This window comes from Thamnophis elegans, chromosome Z (assembly GCF_009769535.1).
Source record: "Thamnophis elegans isolate rThaEle1 chromosome Z, rThaEle1.pri, whole genome shotgun sequence".
In the NCBI taxonomy this organism is placed as follows: domain Eukaryota; kingdom Metazoa; phylum Chordata; class Lepidosauria; order Squamata; family Colubridae; genus Thamnophis; species Thamnophis elegans.
Window position 1 is genome coordinate 86,668,523 of NC_045558.1, and position 12,136 is coordinate 86,680,658.

Below are 12,136 nucleotides of genomic sequence, written 5' to 3' on the forward strand. Positions count from 1 at the left end.
AAGTAAAAAAAATAAAACACAACATTCATACCATTCGGGTGGGGGTGAGTTACATTCTTTAACCCTAGGCCTGACAGGATAGCCAGGTTTTAAGGGCTGTGCGGAAGGTCTGGAGGCTGGTGAGGGTACGAATCTCCACGGGGAGATCGTTCCAAAGGGTTGGAGCTACTACCGAGAAGGCTCTCCTCCGCGTAGTTGCCAGTCGACACTGACTGGCAGATGGAATTCGGAGGAGGCCTAATCTATGAGATCTAATGGGTCGCGAGGAGGTAATTGGCAGAAGGCGGTCTCTCAAGTATCCAGATCCACTACCATGAAGGGCTTTATGGGTGGTAAGTAGCACCTTGAAGCGCACCCGGAGATCGACAGGTAGCCAGCGCAGCTCGCGGAGGATAGGTGTTATGTGGGTGTACAGTTTTCTATACTGTATAATACCTTAAATCTTCATAAACGAGGCTCCAAAACTCTATTCACCGCATTAAGGGAGTTGGTTCATCCCATTTGTATCAAAATTTCAGAGGTTAGCTTTTGACACTGAATAGTAATCCATCCTTCAGCAGTCAAAAGAAGTGATAAATTAAAAAGAAAAGACTGCAAAGTTAATAGAATAACTACTCGTAAAGTTCATCACCAAACTTGGAGCTCTGGTACTGTGGGAATTGTGAAACCTGTATTTCATTGCCCCTTAAAAAAGAAGGATGGAGGAATGTAAAACTGAACTGTAAAACTAATTAAATATCATTGATATTTTAATTTATCACATTTCCCCAATATAAGTCAACATAAATTTTCTAACAAAACAAATGTCATACTTTATTAATAACAAAATGCTTTGGATAACAGTTTTAGAAACATTCCATGCAGACATTTACCAGAACCAAAACCTAGTTATCCTAACCCTAACCTTAACCCTAACTTTAACCTTAACCCTACCTGGCACCCTAATAAACAAGCTGATGGGTACTGGCAGTCCCAATCCAATACAGGTGAAACTCGAAAAATTAGAATATTGTGCAAAAGTTCATTTATTTCAATAATGCAACTTAAAAGGTGAAACTAATATATGAGATAGACTCATTACATGCAAAGCAAGGTAGTTAAAGCCATGATTTGTCATAATTGTGATGATTATGGCTTACACCTCATGAAAACCCCAAATCCACAATCTCGGAAAATTAGAATATTGTGAAAAGGCGCAATATTTTAGGCTCAAAGTGTTCCACTCTAATCACCTGCCCACCCTGGCCAAAAGCACCAAAACCTGGTTCAATGACCATGGGATTACTGTGCTTGATTGGCCAGCAAACTCGCCTGACCTGAACCCCATGAGACCGAACAATGCAGAAGAGCTGAAGGCCGCTATTGAAACATCCTGGTCTTCCATAACACCTCAGCAGTGCCGATAGCTTACATGCCACGCCGCATTGAGGCAGTAATTGCTGCAAAAGGGGCCCAAACCAAGTACTGAGTTCATATGCATGCTTATACTTTTTTAGAGGTCCGATATTGTTCTATGTGCAATCCTTGTTTTATTGATTGCATGTAATATTATAATTTTCTGAGATTGTGGATGTGGGGTTTTCATGAGCTGTAAGCCATAATCATCACAATTATGACAAATCATGACTAGAACTATCTTGCTTTGCATGTAATGAGTCTATCTCATATATTAGTTTCACCTTTTAAGTTGCATTACTGAAATAAATGAACTTTTGCATGATATTCTAATTTTTGCGTTTCACCTGTATATACCAAAGTCATTAAGCTGGAGAAAATTAATGCAGTATAAGAGGGCTGAATCCATCAACCCTGCTTCTTTGCCATCATAAAATATACCATACATTATTTAATGTTAGCAAACCACTACAACAGTTACAAGGCTGATTATTTAACTTCACACTCCAATAGCCAATTACCCCAAGGAGATGTTCTCCTGAAATGCGAGCAATACTGGCAACTGGGTGGAGTGATAGCCTTTCCTAGTCTCCTTTATCATTGTCAATCTCTATCCTAAAACATATTCCAGAATGTCTTCAGAGAATGTTATCAGCTTTGCTGGCAGGACTCATCTTGGTGACAACCATAAATGCTCTTTTGCCGCCATAGAAAAATGTTTTGCACAACCAGAATCAGCCTGTGCTGGCAGTGTTAGATGAACAGTAATAATAGGGAACCTGGTTGACATATTTGGGGCAAATAAGTAAGCCTTACTCTGAAGCCAGCAGGGACCATCATCCAAATGTGGGCTGATCAGCCCAGAATAGCTAGGTAATAGGCTCCCCCATGAATACTTTGTTTTGGCCCCTATTATTCTACATCCTAGCAATTCACTTATATACGTTGCTGGTCTTCAACCTACAGAACTTTCTTGTCCTGTAGCCTGAGCAATTGTGTTACACAGTAGGGGATTAAGGCAGCCACTATCAAGGGCACAGCCACACTTTTGCAAAAAGAAAACAGGTAGAAGAGAAGCTCTATGTTGACTGGAGGCTTGAAGGAATCTAACAGGTGCAGGATAAGAAGTGAGATACCAATGCTGCCCAGTCGAAAGTTTAGCCGCTGCCCTTGTTTACTTTTGCAGCTATCCGTGTACATTGAACAATTAAGGGCCAGTCCCAGGCCATAGAGGATTCCCAGGTTGCGCAAGAGGCCAGCAAAAGGGGTAGTGTCCAGATGCACCCATTCTGGATGCTCACACCATGTCTTGGCCTTTTCTAACGTCCACAGGAGGTCCACACCGAGTACCTTGAGCAGTAGGTAGAATCCCAGAGCAAAAGAGAAGAGGAAAAGGGTAGTAGCTGTATATTTCTGCATGCTGAAATCATAGATGAAAGTGATGTACTGGAAAGATTTGGCCACCAAAATACCTAACAGTAAAGAGGAAATAACACTGTTTAGAATGTGATAGCACTCTCAGAAATATAAGCCAACAAGTCAGCTTAAATCTGCTGCAAGCTGTGAGAAGAGGGAGTCTCCTGTCTCAAATAATATGCTTTATATGTTTACATATACTTTATCCAATTTTGGGCACAGGGAATTGCCTACATAGACAACTGGTAAAATATAGTGGTGTAATCTAAATCTCTGCGCCCTATATTATATCTCGGTATACCGTGACAAACGTTGTATAAGGACAGCACTGACCTGAGAAGACACCAGCAATGACTTGGTGTGGAAAATGAGCTGCCAGGAAGACACGAGAGACACAGACACAAACTTGGATGGTCCAAAAAACAGCCCAAAGCACCGTTTGCAAAAAGCTGCCAGTGGGGAAAAATAAGAGGGAGGAAAAAAAAGAAATATATCTCCAACTTGCAAGTTATTTTAGAGACTAGAAAGATGGCCAAATGCTCCCTTTCCACCTATCCCGCTTGACCTGAACTAAGCACAGTTATTTTCTCTGCTGAACTACTTTGGACTCAAGGTTTTGCAAGAAAGAAATGGCTGGATTTCTTTTCTCTTTAATAGTCGACAAAGTCCAACCTGGCTTTATAACATTGCATGTATTCTTGAATCCCAAGACAATTCATATCACAGGTTAAGGTTAAGTCTTCAACTTACAATTATTCATTTAGTGACCAATTGAAGTTGCAATGGCACTGAAAAAAGTGATTTACAACCAGTCCTTAATACTTGTAGCATCTCCATGATCATGTGATTAAATTTGAATGCTTGGCATTTATTTATAATGGTTGCTGTGCCCTGAGGTCGTGTGACTGCCATTTATAATCATCCCAGCAGGCTTCTAACAGGCAAAGTCAGTGGAGGAAGCTAGACTCACGTAATGACATATGATTCACTTAATAGCTGTAGTGATTAACCATTGTGACAAAAATGGTTGTAAAATCAGGTGTGACTCACTGAATGACTCCCTTGCTTAACAACAGAAATCCTTACAGTGGTTGTAAGTCAAGAACTACCTATACTGTCCCTTATATTCATATATCTGCTTTATTTCAGTGCATCCCAGTTTTGTTTTGTTTTTTACATTTTTGCAGAATTATCAGATGGATTATTCCCTTTCATTTTAGCGATACTGTTATATTAGTCTGTCAAATGCCAGTTTGTACTAAAGTGTGTGAGTGCACATATTCCCAAACTAGTATTTTATCTGCAATTTTGCATGGCTCTTATAAACAGATTTTCCTAGCAGTATATTTTGGTATGAATATGTGAATCTGATATAAATTTCCTCTGGTTTGTCTGTGTGCTGATGTATGGGTGGTGGGTGGCTGTGAGTGCAGATTAATATTTGATTGCATATTTACAAAAATATAGATTCAATTAATTAATTTAATTAAATTAATTTGGTTTGAAAAATGTATTAAGTAGAAATTAAATGAATTTCTTCATATTTAGTTTAGGCTAGCACATCTTTTTATTATTTCACCAAATGCTGTTGCTTACCGATGTTTCCATGATGGACGTTTCCTTCCTTGGGTGAGAGAGAGAATAGCTGTAACCATCACATAATACACACCAGCTGAACCCATTGCATGGCCAGAAGGACTCCCTAAAGTTGGAAGAAACAACTTTTGATTTTCCAAATTACCCATCATGTATAGCCTTTAAAAAAATGAGTGTCTGCAGCAGTGGTGGGTTTCAACATTTTTTACTACCTATTCTGTGGGTGTGGCCTGTTTTGTAAGCGTGGCTTGGTGGTCATGTGACCGGATGGGCATGGCCAGCTTGTAAAATGTGGTGAAACTCACTTAACAACGCTCTTGCTTAGCAACCAAAATGTTGGCTCAGAAACTCTGTCATTGAAGTCTTAAAGCTGTGAAGTTACAAGACCCTTGCACCCCTAACCCTTTAGGAAAAAAACCCCAGGGGTGTTCAAACTTGACAACTTTAAGACCTGTGGACTTCAGCTCCCAGAATTCCTCCTCCAGTCATGTTGGCTCAGGAACTCTGGCACTGAAGTGTGCAAGTCTTAAAGCTGTCAACTTACAAGACCCTTGTACCCTTAACACTTCATGACCCCCCCCAAAAAACCCTAAAACTTTATTTTTTAAAGAATTTTGCACCCGGGGAACGTTGGAACGGCGCACTAGCCACAGACACCTCCACTGATTTTGAAGTCTTTCTCTCGCACTGCCAAAACCCCTAGCCGCTCTTCACCTGTTGTCACCCCTTCAACCTCCCACCCAAGGAGGAAGTGTGGTGGTCCTCCTGGAGTTGCCCCGAGGAGCACTTTCTCCCACCCCCAAATAGCATGTAGAAAAGTGAGAGGGGAGAGTGGAGCTGCTCTTTTTTCTGTGGAGCAGAAGAGGCGAGGTGGCCTCAGGTGCCATCCCGGGACAGCCCTTCAGAGGCGTCGCTTCTTGGCCCAAAAAAAAGCAGCGGCAAGGAAGGAGTCTTGTGGCTGCAGCAGCAGCAGAAGTGGCAGCAGCGACTGAAACACAATCCGGGCAGTCGGTTCCAGCTCTCCCTTCCCCAAGCATGTCCCATTGCTACTGGCACTACTTTTGGTGAATCTGGGATGTGCTTGGGGAAGGAAGAGCCGGAACTGATTGCCCAAGATTGTGCTTCAGCTGCCGCCATGAAAATTTCTGTCAGCTGTTTTGAGGCTGTCAGCTGTTTTGAGGCTGTTTTGTCAGCCTCCATTTCCCTGTCGCCTCCATTTCCCTGTCGCCACCAAATGGTTCGTTCCCTCCCCCTACAGATTGATGCCACAGGAGGGACGGAAAAAAGCCAATCTTGGGAGGGACCTTCCCTTCCCCTCCAAAGAGCCCATGCAAGGAGAGAGAAGGCAGACTGGTTTGAATACAGGCGGGCGGTTTGGGGCCAGTTTGAGGCCAGTGCCTGCTTCACTTATTGGGGAGGTGTGAAATAAAGTACTCCTGTCACCAAGGGTGAAGGGGAGCACCTTCGCTATCGCTGTGGCTCCTCCTTTCTTTCTCTGCCCACCCGAATGAGCAAAGGAGGCACTGGTCACTAAACCGCCCATGTTCAAACCAGCCCATCTCCTCTCTCCTGGCATGGGGTCTCTGAAAGGGGAGTTCCCTCCCAAGACCTCACTTGTCCTGGTGGTAGCAGCTGAGCAAGGAAAAGAGGCATTTGATAAAGCAGTCCTCTGTCACCGCCCCCAAGGGCAAAGAAGAGTGCCTTCGCCCTCAGCTATTGCACACCTCCTTTCTTTCTCTGCCCACCTGAACAAGTGAAGGAGGCACTGGCCACTAAACTGCCCACACGCCTGCATTTAAACCAATCTGCCTCCTCTGGCCATGGCCTCGACTCCTGCCTTCCTGTTGCTTCCAGTCCAGCCCCACACAATCTCCCTGCCACCTCACTGACCTGAGGACACTCCTGGATGCAGTTGGCTTTCTCCTAGCAATCCTTTCTGGCTGTGCCCCCAGAGCAGTCACATGGTGTGGGCCCATGGGCTGCTGACTGACCCAGGGCCTGCCTGGATGCCCGGAGAGAAAGGATTGCCAGGAGAAAGCCAACTGCTGCCAGTAATGGGGCATGAAGGAGTGGCTGCCCAGCAGCTGCTGTGTCCTGTTGTAGGTGCCCAGGATGGCCTTGATGTCCCACCTTCCTGCCACCTCCAATCCAGCCCAGTGGAATCTCCCCACCACCCCACCGACCTGGGGACACTCCTGGCTCTGCTGGATGGCTGTTCCTTCGTGTCCCGTTGCTAGTTGCAGTTGGCTTTCTTCTGGCGATACTTCCTGGCCAGGAGAGACTCTCCAGGGCAGCCCCACCATTCCGGCTGTGCGCTGCGCCCTGAGAGCAGTCACATGGTGATGGCGCACAGGCAGCTGACTGATTCAGGGTCCGCTCCAACCTCAGCTCCCCTGAAGAAACCCCACACCGGCTTCCTTCTCTTTGGGAAGCGGTTTGCAAAATCCCAGTTTTACAAGGTGCTTGTCAAAGAGAAGGAAGTGTGGGCTTTTTCCAACAGCTGAGTCCTCCACTCTGGCAAAGGAAGTGGGTGAGCGGGGCAAGCAGGTGCAGACAGTCTGGGAGGGAGGGAGGGAGAGAGAGAGAGAGAGGGAGAGGGAGAGGGAGAGGGAGAGGGAGAGAGAGAGAGAGAGAGAGAGAGAGAAAGAGAGAGAGAGATATGGGGCCACAAATGGATGCCGGATTTCTGCCACCAATACGTGTGTATCAGAGCATACCGGCTGAAACACACCTCTGGTCTGCAGCAGGTTTAAGTGGTTTAGGATCAGATTGGTATTAGAGAGATCCAGATCAAGCCAAGGAAACTCATTGGATGAATTGGATCAGACCTTCTATCTCAGTCCAGCCTATCTCACAGGGTTGTTTTTGTGGCCTAGATCTCCATTAACCTTGAGTCCTTGGAGGACATATGCAATACAAATCTAATAAACAAACATCTTAATGCATTTGTTGGTGTTGTATTGGAACTAGGAGTTTGAAAGGTGAGCTTTAAACAGGGAGGACATGTAGAGCTTGCATGATTACAATGTCAAATAAACCATGTTTCAGTGAAGGGGAGGTGCATAGGCTTCCAGTTGGAAGGAATTGCTTTACATCTCTAACTCTGTTTAGATAAATTCATCTTCCTAATGACTGGATTTTATTTACTTGACAGTTGATGCCTGTGATGAAAGTAAGCTCCAGCAGGTATATATCCAGTTGAAAGCTGCACTCTGCTTCTTTAATCTCATTTTGCCAAGTGGGATGTCATTTTTTACCCATCCTTTTCTCATACTGTCCCACTTCTTGATTTTAATGGGGTTTTCTTGGGAAGCTCACCTGGGCCGGTTTCACAGGTAACTGGAAACTGCTGGATTTCAGGAGCAGACATATTTTGATAGAAATTGGTCTCATGTACCCACCAGTAGGGTCTTTGTCCAAAAAGGATCCTGCAGAGAAAGAGGTTGTCTGAGGTGTTATGAGTTGATAAAAAGAGAAGGGATTCCATATTTAAGGCCACGAGCAATAGGGAAGTCACATGCTCATCGATTTTTCTGAACATTGAGATCCAGAGTATTTACAAAGAGATACTAATCTAGAAATCATGGGATTTAGGAATACTGTGCAAGAAAGTAATAAACATGGCTCTGCTTATCCATTGGACAAATGTTTTATCTTAGCTTTGAAGGCTACACAACTTTAGTAACTGAAGACCTTTTTTCCCATGCCATGAAAAATAGCTTCCAAGTCTTTAGCTAATTTACAAGAAGAAGAGGGAAAGGCGAGAAAGTGGAAGGAAACCCTCCCCCCGAAATCTTAAATTCTATCCAGACAATCTAAACAAGCAGGTTCACATAGTAAAAGATGGGCTCTGATAAGGATGGGATGAGCTTGTCATTTCTTCAATGGTTAATTTCTTAGTGAGATAGTTACAAAATCGAAGCTTTTTAAGGTGGAAGATATTACTGCCTAGTCATTGTGTAGCTATGGTTGGTTGACTAATTCATAATTTCCTGAATTTGTTCAACTGCCTAAGGTATAAACCATAGTTTACAAACTACAATTGGCAGTATTCACACAATGCATTAAGAAAAAGCAGACAGACATGGCTTAGCATATGCAAGCCCAGCCTCTATGTTTGAATTTGAATTTGAATTTACTTTATTTGTATGCCGCCCTTTTCCCTGAAAGGGACTCAGGGTGGCTCACAATTCAAGGGAGGGGAAAACAACAAAATTACAAAAAATAAAGACATACACAGTTAAGAAACACAACAATCATACCATTCGGAGTGGGGCTGCAAGTCTTTAGTCCCAGGCCTGTCGGAACAGGCCTGTTCAACAGCTCATCTTAACAATGAAACTCTAAGTTCATGTGACAAACTGAAGATGACAAGCTACTTACCATTTAAATACGAGGTTTAGCCAGTCACCAATCACAGCAACCCAGATGAGCTTGATTCCCACAGTTTCACAGAGATGGAACCAAATAGGAAACAGGACAAAGAAAGTGTTTCGGAGGTCGGCAGCAAAAGAAACAAAGAGGAACCAATCCTGCGATCCTGGGTATCTTGTTTGCAGAAAGTGTATGGCTTGGATGCCTGTGTGATATAGAATATCCATACTGGCTTCCATTCTATCTCCAGTTGAGCAACAAGCTATCTTTGATCTATTATTGCAGCTGCAATGTGCCTTTTAAAGAGGCCTGCTGTCTTTTATCCCCTCCCGTGTGTAGCAGCTTGAGCTTTGAACCCAAAATTACTTTGGTCACAAAAACACCTCCTGGTCAAAGGTGCTTCCCCAAACAGCTTGGAACAAACACACTTAAAGCAACTTATATAAGAGGGGCAAGCAAGCTATCCAAAACAATCCAGGTTGTCATCATGACAAAAGTATTAATTCTTTGCAGAATTGTTTCATAGTTATCATTCTGCCTCCATCTCTTGACAAAAATGTAAGAGAACATAGCTGTGTTTGGTCTGTGAATCACTTATCTTGACATTAGATGGACAATTTACGGTTTGGATTCGTGGTATCTAAATTTAATCCTGGATCTTACTGAATATAGCTCAAATGGACGTTCTCTAAAGGTCAGTCCATTGTTTGAAAACCTGAAGGCAACTATAGATTCAATCCTTATCTTACAACCATTCGTTTAGTGACCAAAATTACAACAGCACTGAAAAAAGGTACTTTTAATCACTTTTCACACTTTTGAGTATTGCAGAATCTCCATGGCCACATGATCAAAATTCAGATGTTTGGCAATTGGCATGTATTTATGACAGCTGCAGGGTCTCCGAGTCAAATGATCACTTCTGTCAATAGGGAAGCCTGATTCACTTCACAACCACGTTACTAACTTGACAACTGTAATGATTCACTTGTCAAATGTGGCAAAAAGGGTCATGTTATTGTTCAGTTGCTAAGTCATGTCCAACTCTTCACAATCCCTTCAATCATAGCATGCTGTCCACCACTATTTCCACTGCCCAAATTCATGTTCATTGTGTGGACCACACTATCTAATCATCTCTTCTTCTGCCATACCCTTCTCCTTATGCACTCAATCTTTCACAATGTTAGTGTTTTTTCCAATGAGTCCTCTCTTCTCATTTGGTGACCAAAGTGTTTGAGTTTCAGAAGAAAGACCATAAAATGGGGCAAAACTCAATAACTGTCTTGCTTAGCAATGTACATTTTGGGTTCAATTGTGGCTGTAGATCAAGGATTACAGTATAAGCTTTTAAAATTAACTGAAATTAAAAAGATATTTTTAAATATTTTATTGAAAAGGGTAAAGGTAAAGGTTCCCCTTACACATAGTGCTAATTGTTCCTGACTCTAGGGAATGGTGCTCATCTCCATTTCAAAGCCGAAGAGCCAGTGCTGTCCGAAGACATCTCCGTGATCATGTGGCCGGCATGACTAAACACCGAAGGTGCACAGAATGCTGCTATTTTATCTACTGGTGGTTATGAAGATCAAAAGCTGTAGTTGGCATCAGTTTTCCTTCTACCAAAGAATACTTGCTCCTGCTCAAATATTGCAAATTAGTAACATATTTCAATCATTTCAATGCCCATAATCATAATATGAAATAATAAGCAGTGTTGGAATACAGTTTTCATATATTCTGTACAACTATGGGTCTGCTGTCCCACTAGCAAATCTAAAAAAAGAACTCCTGGGACATTGATCTTCCCAAAAAGTAAAACTTTATTGAATACACTATATTGACACAGAAAAAGCAAAAACTGCTCTGAGATTCCCATGCAAAAGCCCACATAGTTATTGATTTTCCCCTTTGGCTACCCCACTCAGTTCATTGTGTTGTTCAATTGAATATGCTCCATTCCTATTGAGAATGGCCTGCTTCATTCCAAAAACCTGCTCAGTGTGACCTTGGGGGTGGCAACGGTATCACAATCTGCAGACAGAGTCTTGGCATTCCATTCCCACCCTAAACATTCCAATGCACCCCTTGTTGTCAAGTTGAGAGCAACGACGTAATTAGGTGAGTGAATCACTCTTGACATGCCAACCCCCCCCCCCCCGCCGAAGAAAGATACATCTGTAATAAATATAAACACACATAAGCATGAGTAATTATTCATTGTACAAAATATTAGTCTCACTTTGGTCATGTAGGGTATCTGGAATGAAACCTCTTTACTAACCTACACACTTTAATGTCCCCCCCCACCTGCTCTGCATCCTCTATGGGGTAGCTTTTCCACCGCACAAGGTACTGCAACTTTCCCTGTTGGTGTCTAGAGTCCAGGATTTCCTTAATTTCATAACGCTCCTCCCGTTTTATGAGGACCGGAGGTGGTGGGTGCCCTTTGACTGGCCTCAGTCTCTAGAGTCTCAGAAGGGCTTTAACAGGTTGCAATGAAACACCGGATGGACCCAACTAAAACTTCTGGGCATCTGTAGTTCCACTGTCATCGGATTAATAATCTGCACAATGGGTTTATATACTTGGGACCCAATTTCTTACAGGGCTGTTCTACTTTTAAATATTTTGTAGATGGGTACACTTTATCACCCACCTTGAATTCTCTTTGAGGGACTCACTTCTGGTCGGCTTGCTTTTTCTGGGCCTCCCTTGCTTTTTCTAGTGCCCTGCACACCATAATCCAGGGGTCCTCAAACTTTTTAAATAGGGAGCCAATTCATGGTCCCTCAGACTATTGGGAGATGGACTGGGTGTGTGGCTAGGTGGTCATGTGACTAGGTGGGCATGGCAAATTTAGCCATGTCCATTAAACAATATACACAAATTAAACTTTAATTTGTTTTGCTCCTAGGGCTGTTTTATTTGCTTTTGTTTGCATGTTGCTCTTTTGGTTGACTTTTCTTTTCACTAGATCATTTTTTCAGTTGTTTAGGAGTCTAGTGGTCCACTTCAGGAAACTCAGTTTTGCAGCAATTATTCTCAACCCCAAAGAGCTTGCAATCAACTCTCTCGTTTTCTCTCTCTTCCCTCCCTCCCTTCCCTCTCTCTCTGTCTCTCTCTGTGTCTTGTCTCTCTCTCTCTCTTTCCCTCGTCCCCCCCTCTGTGTGTGTGTCTTCTCTCTCGCCCCTCTCTCTCTTTCCCTCCCCACATCTCTCTGTCTCTTGGGGGGAAGAAACCCCTGAACTGGTGCTGGGTGGTGGGAGTCTGACATCCAGAGGCCAATGAGCGGCATGCTGGGTGGCAGGGTGGCGGGGCAATCCCACGGTCTCCCCAAAAGTAACACACCTCT

At 43.3% G+C, this 12,136-nt stretch overlaps 1 protein-coding gene across 1 annotated transcript; it reads right to left on the reverse strand.

Annotated features, from left to right (window-relative positions):
- Positions 1 to 1,987: 1,987 nt before the first annotated feature.
- LOC116520958 (glucose-6-phosphatase-like) lies at positions 1,988 to 9,116 on the reverse strand. The gene is made up of 5 exons (XM_032235482.1): positions 8,791 to 9,116; positions 7,726 to 7,835; positions 4,408 to 4,513; positions 3,145 to 3,260; positions 1,988 to 2,867 (listed from the first exon to the last, which is right to left on the reverse strand). The coding sequence occupies exons 1-5, from the start codon at positions 9,018 to 9,020 to the stop codon at positions 2,356 to 2,358; spliced, it is 1,074 nt and encodes a 357-aa protein (XP_032091373.1). The 5' UTR covers positions 9,021 to 9,116; the 3' UTR covers positions 1,988 to 2,355.
- Positions 9,117 to 12,136: the final 3,020 nt, after the last annotated feature.